The 26,982-nt window shown below is 37.7% G+C and overlaps 1 protein-coding gene across 4 annotated transcripts in view; it reads right to left on the bottom strand.

Annotated features, from left to right (window-relative positions):
* NELL2 (neural EGFL like 2) overlaps positions 1–22,955 on the bottom strand; it is a 207,744-nt gene extending 184,789 nt beyond the window's left edge. Inside the window, exons 1-4 of one of the 4 annotated variants that reach the window (XM_021707058.1) lie at positions 22,398–22,419; positions 21,919–22,004; positions 21,611–21,743; positions 21,347–21,475 (exon numbers count right to left, since the gene is read on the bottom strand). In XM_021707058.1, the coding sequence (XP_021562733.1) occupies positions 21,347–21,475; positions 21,611–21,662 (181 nt within the window). In that variant the 5' untranslated portion in view covers positions 21,663–21,743; positions 21,919–22,004; positions 22,398–22,419. Of the gene's footprint in view, positions 1–21,346; positions 21,476–21,610; positions 21,744–21,918 lie in introns of all 4 variants that reach the window. The other 3 variants (XM_021707056.1, XM_021707055.1, XM_021707057.1) reach the window with 3 other exon arrangements.
* Between the last annotated feature and the right edge of the window lie 4,027 nt (positions 22,956–26,982).

Below are 26,982 nucleotides of genomic sequence, written 5' to 3'. Positions count from 1 at the left end.
CACTCTGTCGCCCAGACTGGAGTGCAATGGCCACTCCCGGCCACCGTAGCCTCGACCTGCTGGGCTCTGGCGATCCTTCAGCCTCAGCCTTCCAAGTAGCTGAAACTACAGGCGCGTGCTACCAAGCCCGGCTAATTTTTTTGATTTATTGTAGAGATGAGGTTTCGCCAAGTTGCCCAGGCGGGTCTCGAACCCGCAGGCTCAGGCAATCCACTCACCTCAGCCTCCCAAAGCGCAGGATTACAGGCTGAGCCACCGAGCCCGGCGAAAAATATTTCTATGGTTATAAAAGTAATACAGATTTATAATAATTTCAACAATATAAAAATGAATGAAGTAGAAAGGAATAACTCTATGTAAACGAGATAGTGTTAGAGATGGAATGACAAGGATATTTATTCCATGCACTTACTGGTGAATTTTCTTTTAAAGGCATCTGAAGAACCATTTCAAAAATATTTTTGTTTGCTCTAAACCATAAAGTATTAAAGGTTTGTTAAAAAGTCATTATTTAAATACTGTTATACTTTAACAAATTTAATTATTAATAATTTACATTCAACTACAGTTGGAATCGTCATTTATCCAAGAGAGCATCAATATAAAATAGTAATTCTTTATTCTATAAAAAATTAACATCAGAAGCATATACTAAAACAATTGAATAAAATAAACTTATGAAATTAAAGCACCTCAGAGTCATTGCAAAATCAGCCAAACTGAAATGTAGAAAAAAACAGCAACAAAATGAATAAATAATTAGAAATGATAGGCAATACCATTAAAGTCCTAGCAATACCATTACATGCAGCCTACTACCAAAGAGACTGCATAAATCCTTGGCAGTAGTGATGATAACGTAGATGTCAATGCTAAAAAAAAAAACAAAGATTTCAGGAGGCATAAAGTATAATTTAGGAGTAGAGTGGTGAATCCAGATGAAGGAATCAGAAGAAACAGACAAAGATGATTTGGCTCTTGGGGCTACTCAGGAGGATGTGGGAGTCTAAGAATATTTTACATGTAGTATATTTAAAATATCTACATTGTATATAGATATTATATATACAAACTATGAATAAAATTAGACTAGAGTGCTATACATTTTGTATTAATCAAGTAATTCAACATTTCATTTTTTGTTCAAAGAATCAACAATAGAACCCAAAACAATCATGATTATAACAGAAATACCTGAATCCATCTGGTCAGCACACTACTATACTAGAAATGGTAACAATATCTGATAGGGTTGGTCTTCCAAACTCACCCATCCACCCCCACCCCTCTACCATAAATCAAGATGAATAATATTCACGTCCATAAACTAGTATTAACAGGTAAACTTCAGGAAGAATCTGACAGTCATTTATCTGCATTTTTTTAAAAAAATAATAGTGAAACATTAAATGTACTAAAACATCAGACAAGCCCAGTTTTGGATTCTTTGTTTATGATTACATGTCAATAACAAGATAGGCACATATACAAAAATAAATAGGTAATCAAACACAATTAGTATATGGTAATGTTGAACAGAATTATATAGATGGAGTCAACCATTATCTTGTTTAAATCTTTCTCATCATTCTGCTTATGATTTTGCTGTCATTTTTACTTTTACCGGTAATTTATTTACAGTTACTGCTATAGATAGAATTAAATGATAGCTCCAAGCATGAGAGTGATTTGAAAATCAAAATGTAAAAATGCTTAGCACGTCTATCTGAAGGAGGGAATAGTAGCCAACTAACTTTTATAAACCCCATTCCTCCTACAGAGGGATGACATGCCATGTGCAAAAGGGACTATTTCAGTTACCAACACTGGCAGCAAGCAGCACCAGTGAGACCCAGTTCCAGAGCCAGCAGTGCCCAGGCCTTTTCATGCGTCACATACTGACAGCTGAATCTGTTTTGTGAGGACTTATGCTGTATCCTGTTTTTCCTCAATACCTACAATGCCATTAGGACAGATTTTGCCCTTCAAAAACATGTGATCTTTTGTTTTCCAGCACATTGTGATCTGCCTTCTCTAATTAAAAGCAAGTCTCTCTGCAGAAAGAACTTAGAAATAAGTTCACATTTCCCATTGTCCTCTCTCATATTTTTATAGATTAATTTTGAATGAGTTCTCTCCATTTAATCCACTAAAATATAAACGTATTCACTGTCAATGTCAACACAGCATTTGATTTATTGCTTTTCTGTGAATTAAGAAACTTTTATCTGAAATCCTATATCTCAATTTAATTAGCTGAAGAATTTATTCCTATGGATTCATATCACACCATACACTGTTGGGGGGAAAAAAGTTAACAAATTATATTCTTCTTACCTACTTTTTCTATTAAGACAGTGTGGAAAAGAAAACGAATTATTTCCTGTAATATTTTCCGGTAGCACATATTTGTTACATGGTTATATAATAACTTCAGAAACTCTAAAATGAGATAGTTCTGCATTTGCACCTCTATTTTGTGTTTTCCCTCAAGAGAAAAGCTTTGTTACACACAGGTGGGTGCAGTTTAAACACTCTTTCTCATTTCTTCATGAGACAGCTAAGATAGTGTTTACTTAAAACCCTTCTTTTGCTTATCTGATGCCTCTGTAATTAACATCAGTCCCAGAAAGTTTTAAAAATAAGACTCAGCCTACAAGTTTCTTTTACATAACTGGCATTTTCCCAACTTCGCCCTCTGACTTTACTAATTTGCTGACCAAAATAACAAAAAGTAATCATCCATTAAATAGGTAGGCTCTCCCCACTCGACAGTTTCCTACCTGGTCAATGATTCACAAAGTGAACACTCATTTTTTTTCATTAGTCTTTGAAACGTGTTCTAATTTGAAAGTATGTTATCAAAGAACAATTTAAATTACAAAATTTTCACTGGAAATGCAACCCAATTATCAAAAATTGAACCCACAGCAGCAAAGGGATGAAAATATACTATGAGAGCTTTGTTGTGGAGAAGAATCTATGATAAGGATAATGAAATTTTTGCAGCAACTTTAAAAAGTTGACCCCTACATCAGAGACTTAGTGTCTTCAAGGTGAGTGGCGATAAATACACATTTATTCTGTGTTCTTTTCTTTCCCTTTACAGGCCTCATTTCTATGAATTCCCATGCTCCAACTTCATACTCCAGATCAAGTTCTTACATCCACTTCATTTCAACTTCAAATAATTCTTAATTTTAACTCATAACATAATAGGCTTATAAAATGTATAACTTAAAACAGCACCCTGTATCTTCAGGACTATTGTTTATCATAGAAATTAATGATGAACTTCAGGAAGAATTCAGTAAGGGCAACTCAGATTTAAGGTAAGAATGTTAAAAGTCCAATTTTTGACCCTTGAATTTTAAATTTAAGGAATTTGGTAAAGTCATTTCTATTCATTTTCTTTCAGAATAATAGCAAAACATTAGTATATTAAAACCCCAGGCAAGCCCAAGTCTGAATTTTTTGGATTCAAATTTGGACTCAACAATCCCTCCTTTGAGACATTTTAAAGCATTTCTCTCCTTTATTTGGGGCTTAATGTTTCTTCTCCCAGAGTGAAAAATCTCTCTGTTTTCATTTGAAAGGCAAAAAAATAAGGCCTAGAGTCCCAATGCTTTTCCAAGTTGCTGATAAAATTATCTATTAGGTATCCTACATAAATTCATTCTGAACATCAGGGAATAGAAAGTATTAACAGAAGCAATAACACTAATACTTACATTACAACAGAACTTTTGAAAATCAGTCTCAGAAGGAAGAATAAACATATGAATAATAGTATCACAAAATAAGTTGCCTCTCATATACTTTAAATAAATTTATATTTATGGTATAATTAGAAATTTGATGAAATGAAGGAAGAATATATCAATAAAGGACATGTCTTCCTCCAAGCAAAGTCAACAGGCTCTCAGGTAACACCCAGGTTTAGCAATCAGTTACTAGGAGCACTGTATCTCATTGGTAGCCTAGAGTAAACACTTTTATATGCCTTTTTTATTTTCTTTTTAACAAACTGTCTGTCTCCAGGAAGAACTTTGCTCAGTTACAAGTGTATGTCAACAAACACAAATCATAGTGATGATATTCAGCCACCAATTACCACTGGAAATTTAAATAAGTTCTAAAAATACAGGCTATGTTCCACTCTGAAATATTTAATCTGTTTGGCACTTTTTCTGGGACATTTAATGGTCCATCAGTACAATGTGTTAGACTGTACAAACATAGAATTAGACACAGTGCTTGCCTAGGGGATTCTCAAGTTAAATAGACAAGCAAAATAGATTAAACACTAAAACACCAGTGTATGGAAGAAATAAAGTGGATCACCACCATTAAGAATAAATATTTATAGAACAGATACGCAATGCATAGCACAGTAAAATAAGGACAGGAAATCTCTCAGTAGCAAACTTCAAAGCACTAGAACAATTCAAGATGCCTTTTAGAAGAGAACTGTTTTGAAAAGAGTGTTAAGAATTGTCAAGCAGATGAAAAAGAGGATGTTCTAGACATCAGAGGTTACAAGAAAAAGAAAAGTTAATTAAAAGCAGGGAGAAAATAATTTACTTTCAGTTGGGACTCAAGTGACTTTAGAAATCATTTACTCTAACTTCCAACCACACCTCATTGAAACATTTTTCCTGAAATACAGTCAGTAAATAAAGTAAATAATCCTTATTTAAATATGATTAGAAACATGTTTATTGGATGGATGGATGGATGGATGGATGGATGGAAGGATGGATGGATGGATGGATGGATGGATGGATGGATGGATGGATGGATGGATGGATGTTTGGATGGATGGGGAGATGGCTAGATGAGTGAGTGGATGGATGGATGGGCAGAAGAATAGACATTCCTTGAAATAAGCTACTTAATTTTAGAGACTTTGTTGAAAGCATTTTTTATGAATTGACTCATCTCAATTTTCTTTATAAATCTTAGTTTTGTCCTTTATATCAGTGCCATCTGGTAAAAGTATGAAAGCCATAAAGATGAGTCAGATAAGTAATTTTAAATTTCTATGAGCTACCCTAAAGGTAGAAATAAAGTGATTTTAATAGTATTCTTAATTTACCTACTACATCCAAAATACTATTTCAACAAATAATCTATATGAAAGTATTAGTGAAATTTCACTTTAAATCTTTAGAATCCAGTATGTCTTTTTATGCTTATCTCACATCTCAGTGTGCACTAGGCACATTTCAAGTATCCAATGGCCACTGTGTTTAGTAGCTACTATATTGGACAACTCAGTTTGAGACAATGTTTCACAAACTTGGCTAAACATTAGAATCACGAGAAACTTTTTAAAAATATTGATTACTGGAATTCATTCCCAGAGATTTGGATTTAGTAAATTTTGGAGGGCCAGGAAATCTTTGCAACAAGGCAATCAATAAACCACTTATCATTAAGCTGACATTTGAGAATTACAACTCAAAAACAACACAAAATCAATCAAAGTTCTCCTATACACAACTGTCTTTCCAGTGTCAAAAAGAAAGTGCTACATCACCACTGCCTTATTCTACAAGCTAAAAATTCCAAGGTCTTTCAACCATTCCTCTTCTGACGTGGCTTCCGAGTCTTTCAATTCCCTGGTTGCTGTACTCTGGATGCACTCCAATTTGTTCGTTTCTTTGCAATAATGGAGAAGTACCATAGCATAAATAATCCAAACTAAGCTGCCTTGGAAATATTTCTCAGGACTGTCATATGGATATGAGTGCTTCTGCTAAACTTGAATTCATAATACTTCAAACAAAAAGTTTAAACTCTCATTATCAACAAGTATTCAGGATGGCCAGGTTCTTCAAAATGCTGTTATCTCCTCTGTGGCACACTTCATCATGGGCTGGGGAAGGACCCTCTCGGTATAATTCAATTTGGAGCACTAAGTTAAGCAGAACTACCTTTATTCCATCTCAGTCCTCTTTTTACCCTTCCTTATGACTAGAAAAGAAAGTAGGTATTTTGATTTTCAAAAGGGCTCTTCAGTCTTCTTTAAAGTTACATAAATTTAAAACATAGTAATGTCACCAAAAATATCAGATTTATCATGAATAAGTGGGCTCAATTCAATGCCACAAGTATTTACTTAGCAATGGTTTATTGAGCATATTGTGTACATTGCCATGGTAGACTAGGAGGCTACTGGAAGGAACAAGGCAGAGTCCCAAGCCCCAAAAAGATGACAGACTGGTCAATAGGACAAGCATATCCATCTGACAGTTATGTATAGAGTTCTTCCTATATGCTAGACATTTGAGATACATATCAGTAAATAAAACATTCAAAAATGTCTGTCCTCGTGAAGCTTACTTTTTAGCAGAGGAAACAAAATAAACAATTCAAATGATAAATAAATGAATTATATAGTATGTTAGATAATAAATGTTAAGGAAACTAACAGATCAGAATAAGGGGTATCAAGAATAAGAGTAGAAGATAAATTAATATTTTACTCTGCAATCATAGTCACCATCATTTAAAATTTGACATTTGAGAAAACATTTGAAAGAGGTCTGGGGAAAGAGCATTCCAGGCAGAATGAACAGCAGAGGAAAGCCCCTGAGGCAGGAGAGTACCTGGCCTGTTTGAAGAATAGCTAGGAGGCCAGTAGAATTGAAGCAAAATGAACAAGAAAGCGAGAAGCAGACTAGGTCAGAAAAGTAACAAGGTGGGGGTGAGAGAGTGTTCATGTAGGACTTTATAGGGTATAATAAGAATTTTTTTTTTTTTTGAGTTGGAGTCTCACTCTGTCAACCAGACTGGAGTGCGGTGCCCACTCCCAGTCACCACAGCCTCAACCTGCCGGGCTCCAGTGATCCTTCTACCTCAGCCTTCCAAGTAGCTGGAACTATAGACGCACGCTACCACACCCGGCTGATTTTTTGATTTATTGTAGAGATGAGGTCTTGCCAAGTTGCCCAGGCGGGTCTTAAACCCATGTGCTTAGGCAATCCACTCACCTCGGCCTCCCAAATTTTTTTTTTTAGTGAAATGAGGAATCACTGAAGGTTTGGGGCAAGTCAGTGACATGATACATATTATATTTTAAACGGATTACTCCGGCAACTGTTAAGAATGGACTGTAGGCAAGCAAGAGTGTAACAGGGAGACTCCTTAGGAAGTTATTGCAGTAATCCAGATGAGAGGGGGTGGTGGCTTGAACCAGGGGGGTGACAGGAAGGAAAAGTGATCAGATTTTTTATATTTAAAAAGTTAGCTTTAATACATGTGGTAATTATTTTAACAGAGAATGCTACGAAAGCACAGAAAAAGGAACAATAGTTCCACCAAAGAAAGAACTTTTAGCCAAAGTGACAATTTACCTGAGTCCCAAGTGATATGTAAAAGTTAACCAGGAGGAACAATCCAAAACCAGTGCAGAGTTGTTGATGGCCAGGAGAAATATAGAAAAAGAATCCTTCTCTAGAAAACTTACATTCTCATTAGGGAGACAAGATTGTAAATCACTTAAAGACTACAGTCACGGGTGCTACCAGAATCAAAATCAGCACAGGGACTTGGGACTGTAGAAATAAATAGTAGTGCAAGCAAAGTATTCAAGAAAAGACACCAAATAAGTAGCAGGAAATGTACAAAAAGTGATCCCCATTCACAAAGGGCCCACAGAACCACCCCAACGGTTCTGTCAACATTATCATTCAAGGTTTCCTGAAATCTCATCTTCAACTACCAGCTTCTACCAACACACTAAATCGATAACTTGCCAGGAAATACCTAAATTATCTAAAAAAGCCAGGTGAGACAATTGTGTCATTTGTTTCTTAGAACTGCTAACACTCCTCCCCACAATGTATAACTCAAAACCTAAGTTTTGGTTATGCTTGAAAATAATGTATACTGAAGTGACTGTAGAGAGAAGCGACACCTGAATTTTCTTTTATGTATTTATTTATTTATTTTAATTTATTTTAATTTTGGCAGGGTTGGACCCTCACTCTGTTACCCAGGCTGGAGTGCAGTGGCACACTCACAGCCACCCCAGAGTTGGCATGCTGGGCTCCTGGGATCCTTCTGCCTCAGTCTTCCAAGAAGCTGGAACTACAGGCACATGCTACCATGCTAATTTTTTTATTTATTGTAGAGATGAGGTCTCACCATGTTTCCCAGACTGGTCTTGAACCCGTGGGCTCAGGCAATCCTCTCATCTTGGTCTCCCAAAGTGCTGGGATTATAAGCTTGTGCCACTGCGCCCAGCCCAAATCTTCTTTTATGAGTTTTCTCTATGCTCCTCTCATTTCTAACACAGTGGTCCACCAGGGCAGATTACACTCTTTCCTCTCCTAATTTTTCGTTTGTTCTCATTTTTCTATACCCAAATCCACACATTGTCTTCTCCCTAGTAAAGTCCAAAACAACAAAAAATAGAACAGAAGATTTGCGAGTGCCATTTCTTCCCCAGCCCAGATTACCTTCGCCTGTCTTTATTTATCACATGAAAATTGCATTACCTTAGTTCTTCCACCAAATCTAGCATTTCTACCTGAAAGTCCCTTTTAAAAAATCCAAGGGAGCATGATCTTCTGAAAAGCTAATTTCAAAATGAAAATAATAGTTAACATTTACTGCATGTTTAGTAAACGCCAGGCACACTTTTAGTCTTATAGTGCATACATCAACTCTAAGAAGCAGTACTGTTGTTTGTATGCCAATTGAAGCAGAATAAGTTAAGCAACAAGATCAAGTTCAAGAACAAGATCTAGATCAACTAGTTCAAACAAGACCCAAGACTGGAACCCAAGATGTCTAGCTCTGGTGCCCATGCTCCTAACTATGATTGCCCATCAATATGAACTCAGAATTACCTCCATTATTTCTTCCCTTTGTCTAGACCAATAGAATGTGATCTTTCAGAGCAGTGATCTGCTATCCTCATTCTATATCTTCCTTTTGTAGGGAGGGACACATGGTTGCCTGGGTTCCTCACCCCTTCCCCAGAATGAAATCTATCAACAGAGGTGCCATCAAAGACAGCTCAAAGAATACATGCCCAATTTCCCAGTTCCTAGCAGCTGACCAAGTGAGAGAAGGGAGAGCTGTGCTACGCGTTTTTTCTTTATAAACAGCTCACTCCCTAATTCTTTTTAATTTACAGGGTTGGTATCTTAGTTTCTACAGATATGAATTTGTATAGTAAAGAAAAGTCACCATAACAAAAATATCTACTAAAGTTGTTTGCTTAAAAAAATGTATACACCTAAGACTAGCATCTATCCCTTCTTGTTCTGGAAATCCAGAAAAAGATGAAAAATTTCATGAAGTCAATAAAAGCAATGTAAGATAAGTGCTCAAATGATACACAAAGGCACAAACATGATTATCTGACAGGTACATACATTTTTTACATGAAAACTAAAAATTTAACCAGAGTGATATGTACTTCAAAACAGAATGATATCACATGCAAGAATAAAAGAGAGTTCTCAGATATTTTTGCAAAAACAAACAACAAAAACTCAATACTCAATTTTCTCTGCTTCTTCTTACAATTCGCTCATAACTAAATGATTACCTATATTTGTCACAACAGACCAGGACACAATAAGTTTTACAGATTGGCCGGGCTCGGTGGCTCAGCCTATAATTCCGTGCTTTGGGAGGCCGAGGTGAGTGGATTGCCTGAGCCCGCGGGTTCAAAACCCGCCTGGGCAACTTGGCGAGACCTCATCTCTACAATAAATCAAATTAGCCAGGCATGGCAGCGCGTGCCTGTAGTTCCGGCTACTTGGAAAGCTGAGGCAGAAGGATCCCCGGAGTCCAGCAGGTCGAGGCTGTAGTGGCCGGGAGCGGCCACTGCACTCCAGTCTGGGTGACAGAGTGAGACTCCAACTCAAAAAAAAAAAAAAAGTTTTACAGATTCTAGTCGTTCTTCAAAATACAGTCCCAAATTTTCTTTTTCACCATGGGTCCTCTTTTACCTTCTGTAATAATTTATGTAAACATTTTCCTTTCTCTATTATATTGCGATCCCAATCCTTAAAACAAAAGAAATACAATAAATATTTGTTAAATTGGGTTGAAATAAAATCAACAGGAAACACATCATACCATAAAGTCTTAATGCCTCTAATGCCTCAGTTATCAATTAGCACCTTAGCAACTATTGAATTATGGACACATAATCAAGAATGAGAAAATGGATGGATGCCTACAAAATGGGGCCTAGAGCTAACATGAAAAGAACAAGCCAGTGACAAGTGGAATAAAACCAAAGAAATACAGAAATCTTTTATTTCAGCTGTTATTCGGGGTACAGCTGACATGTTAGTTTCTATGACATTCAAAGTGATGGCATGACATTCAGTCATGATATTCAAAGTCATCCACTTGCCAGAGCCTGTCAAGATTGCTCCAGTTCCTCACAAATCAACCTAGCTGGGGTTCCTCAGAGCTCCCTTGAACTTTTCAAAGGAGACTTCTAGTTATGCTTGACCCTTTCAATAATTATATCTGCCATACTCACTGGGTGCCAAACAGAATGCTAAGCACCATCTCGTCTTGCTCCAAAATAATCATGCTTTCTCATTTTTCCCTCTCCATATCTGAATTAACCTTTTCAGGAGGAAGGGTGTGTTTTGGAGAAGAGAATATAACCAAAAAACCTGATACTTGATTTAATTTGTTCTAAGAAGTAGTTCATAGGTAAATGATGGGAAGAATCCCTTAAATACTTAGTTTTTATTATGAAGACTAATTTTTATATGTAAAAACAATCTTAAGCTCCAAATGACTAAGATCATTTTAACTGTCAAGACCAAGTTTCTACTACCCACACATACACTCTGATGTATGGCTGAATGCAGGCTAAAAAAAAAAAAAAAACAGTTTAATTTAGTTATAAAATAAATGATTGCAGCCGGGCTCGGTGGCTCAGCCTGTAATCCCGCACCTTTGGGAGCCTGAGGTGAGTGGATTGCCTGAGCCCGCGGGTTCAAGACCCGCCTAGGCAGGCAAGACCTCATCTCTACAATAAATCAAAAAATTAGCTGGGCGTGGTAGCGTGCGCCTGTAATTCTGGCTACTCGGAAGGCTGAGGTGGGAAGATCGCCGGAGCCCAGCAGGTTGAGGCTGCGGTGGCCGGGAGTGGCCACTGCACTCCAGTCTGGGCGACAGAGTGAGACTCCAATTCAAAAATAAATAAATAAATAAATGATTGCAAATGATCAAGATATTAGTTTTTTTATTTCTGTTGTAACAAATCACCACAAACTGAGCGGCTAAGTCAACACAAACTTATTACTTTGCAGTTCTGAAAATCAGAAATTCAAAAATGGGTCTCACTAAGGTAAAATAAAGATGTTGGCAGAGCTGTGTCCTACTAGAGACTCTAAGAGAAAAATTGTTTTGTTTTGTTTCTTTTTACAGCTTCTAGAGGCTATCCATATTCTTTGGCTCATGACTGCCTTCCAACTTCAAAGCTAGCAAAAGGTCAGTCAAGTCTCACATTGCATTATATTGACATATACTAAAATACCTCTCTCTTCCACATTTAAAAGACCCCTGTGATTACATGGGGCCCATTAGATAATCCAGAATAAGCTCCTTATTTTAAAGTTAGCTGATTAGCAACCTTAATTTCATCTGCAAACCCCTTGCCATGTAATTACATATTCAAATGATTCTAGGGATTAGCATGTGGACACTTGTAGGACCATCAATCAGCCTATTACAGAATGTCTCCTGATCTCAGCAGTTCATATCTAATGTACATGCAAACACATTCACTCCACCCAAAAGTCCTTCAAAATCCCAACCCATTAGAGTATCAACTCAAAGTTCAAAATATCCTCTAAATCTTAATCTATTCAAAAGTTTCAGGAAATAGACATTAGTATTATGGCAGAACAGAACTTTTCAGCACTCATCTACTTGTTAAAATATCAATTTGAACAACTATCCACACATGCAAATACCATCCCAAGAGTTAAGGTAACCGGGTGAGAGATTACAGTACCTGGATGCAGCATAGAAATAAGAAAAGACAAATTGAGGAGTGCAGGAAGGATGATTTTATATTACTCAATCTACCCCTTCCCCAATTCCAGGCAGCACAGTATGGAAAGCACACTTTGGGGAAGAAAGAAAAGTGAGCAATGAACTTTGTCTCAGACCCCCAAAATAGTCCTGCCTCAGTAAAACCCAACACTGGGTAGGTCTTCATGGTCCCTGACTCAAACTGGTACCTACAGACTGAGCCTCCAATCCCATCCCAGTGCCAAACCAGATCCCCCAGCCTTAAGCTACAGACCTACCAGGCAGAGTTGGTCTTTGGATTGCCCCACAGTCAGGCCAATCCCATTGGCCCCTGGTTCTGAACAGGCCCAGCATCATGATGGCCCTCACAGACTCACGCTCTAGACCCACCCTAGAAACAAACAGCTCCAGTGACCCTGGACTCTAGACCACCCCAGCACCGGATTGGCCCTCACTGCTCCAGGCTTCAGGCCTTCTCTAGAACCAGGCTGGCATCCTTAAGCCCAGCCTGTAGATAGGTCTCTGTGAACAGAAGTTCCAGGACCATGATATCACCAGCCTAGGCCCAATGATTACAGCTCCACACCAGCCCATAGACCCAATCAACATGTCTATCCCAGTGGATCCAGATGACAGACTCACCAAACTGCTGATGTAGGCACCAAGAAACTTTGCCCAAGCACTCTAGCAAGATATCTGCCCACCAACCATGCCAGACAGCATTACCAGAATCAATGCACAGTTGACTGGTAAAAATCTTTCCCAGACAAAATCAGTCTTCAAAGATTGGAATAAGTCCCTATTTCTTCACATGCACAGACATTAACACAGGCAATAAGAAACATGAAAAGCCAAGGAGACATAACACCATCAAAACCTCCCAATAGCTGCCCTAAAGAAATTTTTAAGAAAGCTCAGAAGACCTCAAAAAATTACAGAGAAATAAGTGGATAAAAATCAGAAAAATAATAAAAAACTAAAATTAGGAATTTAGTGGAAAGACTGAAGTTATTTTAAAAAGCACACAAACATAAATTCTGGAGCTGAAAAATACAATGAGTGAAATGAAAAATGCTGTAGAGAGTATCAAGTACAGAACTGGTGAATCCAAAGGAAGATCTATAAACTCAAAGACAAATTATATGAAAATATACAGTCTGAAAATTAAAAAAAGGAATGATGAAAGCTTACAGGATTTATACAATAGTATCAAAAGAGCAAATAGCTTAACTTAAGAAGAAGAGTGAGACAAAAGAGCAAAAAGCTTATATAAAGAAACAGTAGCAGAAAACTTTTCAAATCTGGGGACAGATATAAGTATCCAGACATAGAAATGCCAAACGTCTCTAATCAGATTCAATCCAACAAGACTATGTCATGACAAATTATAATCAAACTGTCAAAAATAAAATATAAAGAGAGAATCCTAAAACCAGCAAGAGGAAAGACCCAAATCACAAATAAAGGCATTTCAACAAGACTAGCAAAAGTTTTCTGAGCAGAAGCCTTACAGACCAGGAGAGAGTGGAATGAGATATTCAAAGTGCAGAAAAGAAAAACAAAGCTGCCAAACAAAAATATTGAACCCAGCAAAGTTGTTCTTTGGAAATAAAGAAGAAATAAAGGTTTTCCCAAACAAACAAAAGCTGAGGGAGTTCATCATTACCAGACCTGTCTTACAAGAAATGCTTTTCTTCAGGTTGAAAGAAAAGGTTGCTAATAGTAACATGAAAACATCTGAAAGTATAGAATTCACTGGTAAAGCCAAATTCAGAATATTCTCATACTATAATGATAGTATGTAAATCACTTAAATCTTTACCATGAATGTTAAAACTACTAAAAACAATAAATGCTACAATAATTTGTTAAGAAATATGCAATATACAAATATACAAACTGTGCATCAAAAAAATTAAATGTAGGGAGGGAGCTGGAGTAAAAATGCAGTTTTTTTTATGTGATCAAAATTAAGCTGCTCTCAGCTCAAAATACCGTATTAAAACTATGAAATATTTATGTTAGCCTCATGGTAACAACAAAGCAAAAATCTACAATAGATACTTAAAAGATAAAAAGGAAATCAACACATACCACCAGAGAAAATCACCTAATCACAAAGACTGCAGGAGAGAAAGGAACAAAGGATCTACTAAACAACCAAAAACAGTTAATAAAATGACATTCTTACCTATCAATAATTACCTTGAATGTAAATGGAGTAAATCTTCCAGCCAAAAGAATAGGGTAGCAGAATGAATTAATAACAATAATGGCCGGGCTCGGTGGCTCAGCCTGTAATCCCATGCCTTGGGAGGCTGAGGTGAGTGGATTGCCTGAGCCCGCGGGTTCGAGACCCGCCGGGGCAACTTGGCGAGACCTCATCTCTACAATAAATCAAAAAAAATTAGCTGGGTGTGGTAGCATGCACCTGTAATTCCGGCTACTTGGAAGGCTGAGGCAGAAGGATCGCCAGAGCCCAGCAGGTCGAGGCTGCGGTGGCCGGGAGTGGCCCCTGCACTCCAGTCTGGGTGACAGAGTGAGACTCCAACTCAAAAAAAAAACAAAAAACAAAAAACAATAACAACAACAATAGCAATAATGACAATGTAAAAATTCAAGATCCAACTATATTTTACCTATAAGAGATTCATTTCACCTCATTTCACTTTTAAGGACATATGAAAACCAAAAGTGAAAGAATTTAAAAACATATTACATGAAAAAAAGCAAAAAATAAATAGCTATACTTATGTAAGCTAAATAGACTTTCGGCTGGGCTCGGTGACCCAGCCTGTAATCCCGTGCTTTGGGAGGCTGAGGTGAATGGATTGTCTGAGCCTGCGGGTTCAAGACCCACCCAGGGCAACTTGGCGAGACCTCATCTCTACAATAAATCAAAAATTAACCAGGCGAGGTAGCACGTGCCTGTAGTTCCAGCTACTTGGAAGACTGAGGTGGAAGGATCGTCGGAGCCCAGCAGGTTGAGGCTGTGGTGGCCGGGAGCTGCCACTGCACTCCAGTCTGGGTGACGGAGTAAGACTTCAACTCAAAAAAAAAAAAAAATAGACTTTCAATAAAAAACTGTAAAATGAGACAAAAAAAGATATTATATAATAATAAAGGGGTAAATTCATCAAGAGCATGCAACAAATGTAAATATAAATGCAGTCTACATCAGAGCATCTAAATATATAAAACAAACATTAAGAAGTCTGAAGGAAGAGATAGACTGCAATACAATCATAGAAGGAAATTTCAGTATCCCACTTTTGGCATTGGACGGATCATCCAGATAGAAAAATCAATATAGAAACATTTAACTTAAACTATATATTAGACCAAATAGACCTAACAGATATATAAAGAACAATCCATCCAACAGCAACAGAGTACTCATTCTCCTCAAGTGTACTTAGAACACTCTCCAGGATCCAACATATTTAGGCCACAAAACAAATCTTAACAAACTTAAAAATACTAAAATCATATCAAGTATCTCTTCCAAACACAATGGTACTACTATGGATTAAATGTATATGTCCCCCAAGGTTCAGATGTTGAAACTAATATATATTGTGATATTATTAAGAGGCGATGACTTTTGGAACATTATTAGTGCTCTACCCTCGTAAATGAAACTAATACTACTGTAAAAGCGGTTGAAGGAAAAACCCTAACCCCTTTTGTCCTTTGAGGACACAATGTTTGTCCCATCTGCTATATGAGGACTCATAGAAGATGCAATCTATGAGGAATGGCCCTTTCAAGGTATCAAATCTGCTGGCACTATAAGCTGGACTTCCCAGATTCCAGAACTGTGAAAAACAAATTTCTATTATTTATAAATTACTCAATCTAAGATATTCTGTTATAGTAGCAAGAAGAGATTGTTAGGAATGAAACTAGAAATAAAAAATAGGAGACATTTCAGAAAATTTACAAATATATAAAAATTAACATAATAAACAACCAATTTGTCAGAGTAAATTAAAAGAAAATTACAAAACAACCTGAGATAAATAAAAATAGGCACACAACATACCAAAACTATATGATACAACAAAAATAGTTCTAAGAATAAAATTTATAGCAATAAATGCTTATATCAAAAAGAAACTCTCAAACAAATAACGTAACATTACACCTCAATGAACTACATAAAGAACAAACTAAGCCCAAAGTTAGCAGAAGGACTACAATAATAAAGATCCAAGCAGAAATAAATGAAATAGAGACCATAAAAACAATAGAAAAGATAAATGTGAAACTAAGTGCTGGATTTTTTGTAAAGACAAACAAAAGTGACATACCTTTAACTAGACTAAGAAAAACTAAGAAAAAAAGAAGACTTAAATAAAGTCATAAATGAAACAGGAGACATTACAACTGATAACACAGAAATGCAAAAGACCATAAGGCCTACTGTGAACAATTTTATACCAACAAATTGAATAAGCCTAGAATAAATGGACAAATTCTGGTTATATAGGGCCTGCCCATATAATCTATGAGAGCCTCCTTATCTTAATGTCAGTTGATTAGCACTCTTAATTTACCCTTGCTATATAACAAAACCTATTCTTTGGTTCCAAAAATTAAGACATGAAAATTTGTAGGGGATCATTATTCTTCCTACCACAATATATCTTAAAAGAAGGATAAATTTTCAGTTAACTCTATTAATATGGCCTACCATGTAACCTGGTCCCTGCTTTCCTCATTTGCTTCATTTCATATTACAACTCCTATGTTTCCACTTCTCTACACGTCTTCCATTTTCTCAAATGCAACATCTTCATTCCAGGCTCAGGAACTTTGCTCAAGGTAGTCTCCTTTCCTAAATTATTCTTCCTCTCTGAATCCCCACAGCTTCTCTTCTCTAAACCACTCTTACATATTCTTCAGCTACCAGCTTAAATAATTATTTTTCAAAGACAGTTTCCCTGAGCCTGTGACTTCCCAAACTAAAACATAGATTCCCATTATACCCTTATTTGTTCTTCATATAATTCATCATAATGGTGATTAAGTTATTATCTACATAGTTGTTTAGTGGCTATGTTTAAGGTACTGTGAAGGCAAAGTTAAGTTCTAACTTCTTCATTTGTTATATGCCTAACATCTAACAGTATAGTCATTGAACAAAAATAATTTATTTGAAAGAATTAACTAATTTAATCTTCATAGCAGTGTTCATTTGTTTCATAATTAAAGGTACAGAGAAATTAAGTAACTTCACCACCACAGTAAAACAACTAATGAAATTCTACCTGAGGAAGATGGACCATCTGGTTTCTTAACCCATCTCTTAGTCACTGTGTTATTCGACTCAACTGGGGCTCCCGGGGCCATCACCTCTAAGTCCATAGATGCTCATTAACCATGATACTGAAGACAAGTACTCATTGACACCCTACATGTCTTAACACTAAATTTCTTTGCCTACTAAAGTCCATGGCCCACTATCAAATGCCTTATTTCATTCTTGCTTTCAAACACGGGCATAAGAATAGACCTATGAACATATTTTTTCCTTTTAAAAACTCAAATTTCTTTAAAAATAACAACTAAGCTTATTTTCAAATTCCCAACTTGGAAAAAAATATGCTTTGATTTTATCTACTTCTCTCATGGGAATTAATGAAATTATAAAGTCTGCGAACACTTCAGAAGAAATTGTATTAAACGAACAAAGGAAACTATCTACTTTGGGAACCTGGTCAGATGAACTGCTAAAATCAAAGATCTAAAAATCATGCTAACCTTGCTAGGAAGTCCTAGAACTGTGCTTCTGTATACTCACATTCCTGATTCCTGATGAAAGTACACAGAGGAAAGAACATTATTATGATCATTATCTTGAAAAATATTTACTAAACTTAAAAACACGTTTGTAAATTCTATTTGTAACTGCATTCGTCCTTAAGACTTTAGAAATCTTTCTAATTTTATAGGTATTTTACTGACAATATTCACTCTTTGTTTTTTAAAGGCATAATATGTATTGTTTGTGGCTATGAGTCACATGAACTAGAAACGACTAGAAATTTTTGATATAAATTCCAAACTATTGCCTGGACACTTTTTTTTGAAGATTATTATAACTGGCACAGATCAAAAGCCCCTCTTTTTTTGTCAGAGTCTCACTCTGTCGCCCAGGCTGGAGTGCAGTGGCATGCTCATGGCCACCCCAGCATCAACCTGCTGAGTTCTGGCGATCCTTTCACTTCAGCCTTCCAAGTAGCTGGAACTACAGGTGTGTGCTACCACGTCCACCCAATTTTTTGATTAATTGTAGAGATGAGGTGTCACCAAGTTGCCCAGGCTGGTCTCAAACCCGTGGGCCCAGGCAATCCCCTCACCTCGGTCTCCCAAAGTGCTGGGATTACAGGCTTGAGCCACTGTGCCTGGCTCAAAAACCACATTTATTAAGGAATAATCTAATTTAGTATGTCATTACTTAAGTTTCCAAAGCCATTATAAATCAAATTTCCACAACAATAAAGCCATTATAGTGATACTATAGTTGTTGTTGTGGTTAAAAAAAAGGGGGGGGGAGTTATGACCTTAAAATATTTTTCCATTTGTTTTCATTATGTATCTAATATTAACAGTATATTTATATTTCACAATAATTTGCAAAAATTATTTAGTTTCACAAAAATACTGAATTGCATGCATCTCAAAACGACCAAAGAGAAAAATTGACAAAAAGAGAAGCAATATTAAATGAGCAAAAATCATTGGGAAAGTATATATTGAGATTTCTTTGTTTTGGAGCTAAGAGAGAGAAGATGATTATGTTAGTGTAAGAAAAATTTGATATTTCCAGATATCTTCCATCTATTTAGAACACATCTGATAACACAAAGAAATCTGTACAATAAGTTCATATGAAATCTGAGAGCATCTTACAGGTTTTGTAATTTGTTACTATTTCTGCTATGACAAGTTATACACCATACAAAATCACTGCAGCACCCCCAACTCACTATAAATGGAATCTATAAAATCTTCAGAGTCTGAATGTGTTTTTCTCTCTAAAGCCAATGGAAATCCCAATGAAGCAGCAGGACTCAAAACTGACTTCTTAACAACAGTTTCTACATACTAATAGCAGAGAAAAGACCCTTCCAAGGTAATATGAATGTGAGGCAGAGTCAAAGGTCCGCCTTTTGTCAATTTCAGAATCCAAATCTTAGAATAAAAGAAGTCACTAGAGCATAATTAATACATCAGTTACATATGCTTACTGAGAAAACAGCATGCAGTAAATATTTGCTAATTGATTAGTTCGTAATCTGGCAGAAAATGAAATTTTACATCTTCAAATCTCATAAACTATAGTCCGTCTAAATATTGAGTTTGCTATCGGGAAACAAGAAAAATTCACCTATGTACAATTCAAATAAAGCATCTATTTTTGTGCCTCGTATATTTGGAACACAATGCCTACCTTGAAGAAGCTGGCAATTTAAATAAGAATAAATACTAAACACTTTTTTATGATTAGCTAAGAAAAGTTATTAATCCCTTGAGACTATTTCTTAGAAAATGTCTAATTTTCTAGCACCAGAACATAAAATGCACAGTCTTGAAGATTTCTATTTGTGACAGATCAGACACTCTTCAGAGGAAGCTAGAAAAAAACACTAGCGAAATTTAAAATACCTTTGGAAATTTTAAGAGCCACTTGTTTATCAGAATATTATTTGTTTATTAGAAGCTTAGAGTCTGTAAAGCTTTCCAGTTACTCATACTGGTAGTCCTGAAGTAACTTTGTTTCCAGTTCACAAGAATTGAAAATCAGAGATAAAAACAAAACAATACAAAACAAAACTTAAAAACAAAAAACTAGAACCTTAACCCTAATTATACTTGTAGTCAACTCTATGAAATTTTGCTGACATTCTAGCCTTATTTCCTGTATTCAATTTGGTCATTGTTTTTAAAGAACTCACTATCCAAGCCCCACCCTCCAAAGAAGACCCTTAAGTGAATAAAATATTATCATATTTGTCATAATTAAGACATTAATTTAAGCAGAAAATTTAAATAACAATTTTTAAAATCAGAAAATTACATTTTAATTTTTTATAAGAGTAAACTTGTGTTAAGTAAATGCAACACATGTCAATTTTCTCCTTTTTCAACTATGAGCTTTGGTGTTACTGTCCATGGTGACACATACTGGTTACATCAGGCAACAGCACCACTACAGAAATACTCCGGTTTTATTTTATTTCTATTTCTTGGTGGCAATCTGCTGAAGTGGTTCCATTTTGCATATCAAACTCTTTAGTAACTATAAGTTGCACTTCTTTTGAAACCATGGCACCAAAACCACAAAAGAAAAATCTGAGTGGGGTGGGGGAGGATGCTGTAGTCCATCAGATATGTTAAACCAAACTCCATTTCTCTTTTACCTTTATGTATACTTCACTATATGTGAATCTAGTCTTCCCGTGCATGATTAGCTACCTTTTAGGAGCTCACATTACAGAATTTTTTCACAAACAAGCAATCTTCAAAAACTCCAGTAAATCAAAGTTGAAGAATTGCTGCATTGGAATTTGCTTCTGACTGCAAAATACATTTAAATATAATTTGAAAGGTAGAAATTTGTGCATAGCTATATCCACTGACTTCAAAAAAAGTTTTTAAATCGTTAAGTATACAATTAATGGTGATACTAGGTACACTTCTAGACTAACATTGACTTGAAAATTTTTCAAAATAAATTTAAGAATATTATGTCTTTTCTCTTGTCATCGATGAAGAAAGAATGACAGTCTTTCAATGATGGATCTTGCCTCAAATATAGTGTGACTATGATATACAGTAGGTAAAAACACTCTGAGGTGTTAATTTTTCCAGAAAGCTGCACCCATAAAGAAATTCCTCCCAGCAGGGCACCATTGTACCTGAAACTTTCAGAGATCACTGTCTAAACTAAGATTAAGCTATCCTGCTTCCTACCTAAATCAATTTCACCCAAACGAGGCATTTGTGTTATAATTCATTGTTCCCCAGACTCTAAAATCAACCATCTGCCATTGGACTTTCTGTTCGGTAATTAAGGGACTATCCATTAGAACTGGCAAGAGTACAGATTCAGAAGGAGGAGGGTGCGGCAGGGGAGAAAAACCAAACCACTTAAAAAGAGACTGGGCTGAGTGCCTCACATTGACCCCTCCACCCCTCGGCTCTGTCGTCCGCGAAGCAACACAAAGTTAGGAGGAGCGACAAGGCCAACTCCTCCGGGGTTACTGGAACTGAAACCACGGTGGGGGCTCTGCACACCGGACCATACCTTGAAAGAGAAAGGCTTTCGTCCCATTATGCAGCCCGGGGACCTGGCGCACTCCGGCCGTGGACTCCCCAAGTTCTAACTCTGTTAAGACGTCAATCTGCAGGGAGGGGTCCACACCAAGCCCCCAAACTGGTGGGGGGAGGGGGGAGAAAAGAGAGAAAAAGAAAAAGCTCTATCAAAATGCAAGCCTCTTCCTCCAGGGCAGCACAATATTGGAAACTGAAGACGAGAAGAGACTCCCTCCCCCGCCGCCGAGAGCCTTACCTGAGATCAGCAGCCACGCTTTAAATAGCGGAGCACCAAGTCCCATTTCCATGACCTACTTTAAACCCCTCTCTGCGTAAAGTTCCCCCTCAGTCCTCAGACCCTGGACTAGGGGCGTGACCCTCCTCACCGTCTCCAAGGCTAGCACCCAAGGGGGGGAAAAAATCTAAACCCAAACCCACCCCTACTCCAAGCTTCCCACTCCAGACCTACTTTGGGTCTGGGAAAAGCGAGGCGCCCCCAGCCAGCCCAGGCTGCCCCAAGACGGGAGCCATTCCTTTCCCCGCCCCAGCTCTGCGGCCACTCACCTGCTCCGAGACCGAAGATCAAACAGAATGTTCTCAGAAAGACCCGAGACTCCATGGTGTGGATCCGCTCAGTCCATCGTCTCCCTCTTTAAAAATAAAAAATAAAAATCGAAGAGGTTCTTGGAATCAAGCGGGAAAATAGCGTTTGTTTCTCCGGTCGCTGCCTCGGATTGACTAATTAGTAGGATTAATACGAGTGCGTTGCCTAAGAAAGAAAAGGGAGGCCCCCCCAGGCGCATGAAGAACTTAGACCCTCCAATGCGCACATCATTCCCACACGCAGAGCCGAGGCGGCGGCGCGGGCCGGGAGGGGGGCCGAGGGAGGGGTCGAACTCGCCCCGGGGCTGCTCCGCCGGGGGATTCGCTCCCGAGCCGACTGAAAGCAGCCAAAGAATCGCACACCCGGAGGAGGGAGGCGGCCCCAAGAAAACCCGGGCTGGGGCGGCCCGGGTCCCGCCCGTCTTCCCCGCCGCCCGAACCTGTTGTAAAGGCAGAGACAATGGAGAGAGCTCCGGGAGAAGCGCGGAGAGACGGCTCCTCAGGGGAGGGAGGGGCGGGCTGGGAAGGCGGGGGAGGAGGGGAAGGGAGGGGCGGTGGAGGGCGAGGCCCCGCGCTCGGTCCCTCTCCCGCACGGGCTGCGTGGTTCCAAGCCCGGTCGAGCGAGCCCCGGGCCGCTGCAGCCTCCGCTCTCCTTCCTCTCTCTCTCGATGGGCCCGGCAACGCCAATCACCTCTCGGGATCGAAAGACCTAATTCAAGGTGTTAAGTTGATGGGCGGTCTTCGCGCTCACCCCTCGATTTCGGGCGCGTGTCTTGAAAGACAGAAGGAGAGAGAGAGGACCACCCAGCCGCGGGAGGCGAGGCTGGAACGAGAGGTGCTCGCCCGCCCTGTAGTCAAAAGAGGGAAGCCCGCGTACACGCGAGCACGGAGCCCCAGAGCAGCCCGGGGGCGCAGGGCACCCTCTCCCGGGCGCGCGGACGAAGGCTACTCAAGCACGCTCCACTCCCGAGGTGGAGCTGGACAAAGTGGAGAGAGACAGGCGGAGACGGGTGGCGAGCCTGGGAAGCCCGGGGAGCCCTAGTGGAGAGATTCCCTGTCCGGGGAGGGGCGCTGGAGAGCTTCCCGGCGCGGAGAGAGCAGAGGAGAACTTAGCCGGGACTGCTGGACAGCTCCGGGACCTCGCGCGCCCCCTGCCAAAGGCTGGGGTTCTCCAGGACCAGCACACAGCAAGAGTCAAGGGGATGAGAACCAGAGTGACTGCCTACGCTGAAAAGGGATGATAGAGGGTGAATAGATTGATGATGTTGATGACGATGATGAAGATGATGATGACAATGATAGACAGGTAAATAGATGATATAGATAGATTGATGGTAGATAAAAATAAGCTGGAGAAGGAGCCCAGGCCACAGAGAAGAGTCACACTCATGCAGGGTTTACCCATCCTTCACCATGCATGCCGAGGATCACAAAAGTGGGATCATTTGAAATCTATTTATCAGCAGGCAAAAGTACATTCAAGGTTAACGACACGACATTCATAACCCTAAGATTTTGAGGTAAATTTTGAGGAATGACATTCAACTTTCATTTTGGAAAAGTTAATAGTTTCAAAAGAGATTAAAATGTAAATCTACACACACACACACAAATCCATGGTGCTTCTTAACCTTACATGGAAACAGGTAGATACTGAGTTCTCCAACTAGATCCTACACAGTTACAGCTACCAAAATACCTGAGTAGTCTGAGGCTCCTGTAGGGCAAGAGTATATATCTATAGAAAAGATATAGATATTATAATATAGTATTATATATGTTCTATATAATATATTATATATGTACCATGTCATACTATAGTGAAAGGAGAATTTTTAGCTTTGGACTTGGAATTTTTAAGGGAAAAGATTCAGAATTTGGGAGCTCTTTCAAATTAATTTTTAATTCTCTCTCCTTATCAAATTTTCCATTTAATTCTATTTGTCATTTCATAAAGTGTGAGAAATATTCCAGTACTTAATGAGATAAAGTATTGTTGTATGAAACTTCCCAAATTTGCAAAATTATACTGAATAAAATTGATATAATTAAATTAAGTCAAAGGAAATTATTCATCAGGGAGTTAGAGGAGTTAGAGTAGTATCTATAAAAGTCACATAAAACAAATTTTAAATAATGCTACTATTTAAAATGCTATTGGAAGAGAAAATGAGAGAAAAACACAAATACACATATATACACATAATTACATGTAGAAGTTCTCCTAACCTATCTGTATTCAACTCAAAGAATTAGGGATACTCTCAAATTTATCTGACTCTCACTTGGGACATGCTGAAAGCTGGTGGCTAGTAATTTTTTCTCTAGTGCACACACACACTTTTGCTCCCTCCAGAACACGGATATTTTGTATGCAAAATTATTTCAGTTGAACCTACCACTGTAATTAATTGACCCAGTTACATACTATATAAATCATTAAAATATGAGCATGGGGAGGAAGGAGAGTTGTTTCTATAAAATTAAGGTGTAAAGTGTGGAAAACCATAACAAAGGTAAGTCAATGTATTAGTTAGGGCAGAGTTTCTCAACCTAAACAGGAGTACTTCACCTTAGAACCACTGACATTTTGAAGTTAGATAATTCTTTGTCAGGGCTGTCCTGTGCCTTGCAGGATGGTTAGTAGAATTTCTGTTCTCTACTCACTGGATGGCAGTATTCTCAGTATTCCATTTTATCAATATGTTTCAAATCATTTAAACATCCTTATCTTATACTTTCTATCATTTTTCCCGATATTCTGAGCCATGACACTAATTCTTTTTTCAGTGTCTGTATGCTTCCAGAGTCATATGAGAGAAAAATTCCTACTGAGTAATAATAATAATAACAATAATAATAATGATGATGTTTGAGTCAGGATCTCACTTTGTTGCCCACACTGGAGTGCAGTGGCATGATCATAAGGATCATGACTCACAGCAGCCTCAACCTCCTGGGCCCAGGTGATCCTTCTACCTTAGCATCCCGAGTAAGTGGGACTACAGGAATGCACCACTACACCTGGCTTTTTTTTTTTTTTAGAGACGAGGTTTCACTATATTGCACAGGCTGGTCTTGAACTCTTAGACTTGAACAATCAGCCTACCTCAGACTCACAAGTACTGGATTTACAGGCATGAGTGAGTGTGTCCAGCAATAATAATTATTATTAAAGTGAACAAAATATCATCAAAGACAGTCAAGAAACATATAGGCACAGAAAAAGATCATTGGTATCTAATGAACTCAGAATATCAGGGAAAAAGTGACAGAAAGTATAAGATAAAGATGTTTAAATGATTGGAAATGCTTTTAAAAATATATAATGAGAGAACAGAATTATATGAGAAAAGAGTGGGCATATTTCAAAAGAAACCAAATAGAACGTCTAGAAATAAATGTATAAAATCAACAATACTAAAAAATCATTAGTTCAAAAAAAAAAAGTACATGAGCAGACCTAAAGAATTAGTGAACAAAAAATTTTGAGAACAAGAGCTGAGAATATTACAGAAAGTGTGGCAAAATTGATTTTTAAAAAAAAGATGGAAAACATGAACAAAACATGAATGTTAGCATTAAATGATCCAACACATAACTACTTAGAGATATGGCATACGAGACTAGAGACAATGGAAATAGCATTATAGGATATATTTAAGCCAATAAAATTTAAAAGTTTTCAAAAATTAAATAGCATGAGGTTCTAATTCTGTGTAAAATAGAATAAGCACACTTTCCTCTTTCTCCCACAAAATGCCATCAAACATGGAAAGACTGCATGGAGTATTTGAGGACTCTGAAAATTAAATAGTAGCAGACAAATTGGGGGAAAAAATCAGAATTTGAAGTACTACCATGTTGGCAATGAGTACTTGTGTGTGTGGCTAGTTAAGGGAAGCAATGGAGAAGGAACAAAGAAATCTGTAGCTGGTTGTAACCAATTAGTTGTAAGCATCATTGCACTCATACCAACCAGACAATGATGATGACTAAGAAAGAGAAGACCACTCAGGTCACAGACTGGCATCTGAGTGGTACACACATAGGATGAAATTGAATAGCACTATAAAGTCTTAAAACCACATCGAAAGAAGAATAATCAAATTTTTCCATCTAATTCCAACTGGGACAATTGCTTGCTTAAAATTTTAAAACTCAATATCACAGCCATAAAAAAGAATGAAATCATGTCCTTTGCAGCAACATGGATGGAGCTGGAGATCATTACCCTAAGTGAACTGACTCAGAAACAGAAAATCAAACACCGCATGTTCTTACTTATATGTGGGAGCGCTAAACAGTCACCAAGATGAAAATAATAGACACTGGAGACACCAATAAAGGGGAAGGGGAAAGGGGAGTTAGGGTTCAGAAACTACCTAGAGGGCACAGTGTCCACTATTTTGGGAATGGGCTACCTGAGACAAAATCCCCACCACTACACAACAAGTCCATGTAACAAATATACATGTGGACCTCCAAATCCAAAATTTAAAAAACAACTCATTGTACTCTATAGTACTTAACAAAACTCAGAACCTCATAACATAATACTAAAATGTTCAGGATATAAGCTACAATTATTTAGCACTCTGGAAAACCAGGAAAACATCAACTTACATGCAAAAAATATAATCAATACCAAGATGACACCAATACCAAGATGACACAAATGTTGGAATTATCTGAAATAAATATTAAAGAAACCATGGGAAAAATGCTCTAGAAAATAAATACACTCTTGAAACAAATGAAAAACAGAAAGTGGTAGCAAATAAATAAAATATATAAGATGAACCAAGTAGGTATTTTAAAGCTGGAAAACACAATAACCAAAAAAAAACTTATTAGCATGGGCTCAGTAGCAGAATAAAAATGATGGAAACAGTCAGTGAGTTTGAAGACAGATCAACTGAAATTACCCAATCTGAATAACAGGGGGAAGAAATTGTTACTTTAAGTGAGCATAGCCACAGGAATCTATGGAACAAAACCAAAAGAACCTGAATGTCATCAGAA

The sequence above is a fragment of the Carlito syrichta genome, unplaced genomic scaffold (genome assembly GCF_000164805.1).
Source record: "Carlito syrichta isolate Samal-C Ts95f unplaced genomic scaffold, Tarsius_syrichta-2.0.1 Scaffold316362, whole genome shotgun sequence".
NCBI classification, from domain to species: Eukaryota; Metazoa; Chordata; class Mammalia; order Primates; family Tarsiidae; genus Carlito; species Carlito syrichta.
This window is presented reverse-complemented; position numbering and strand designations above follow the sequence as displayed.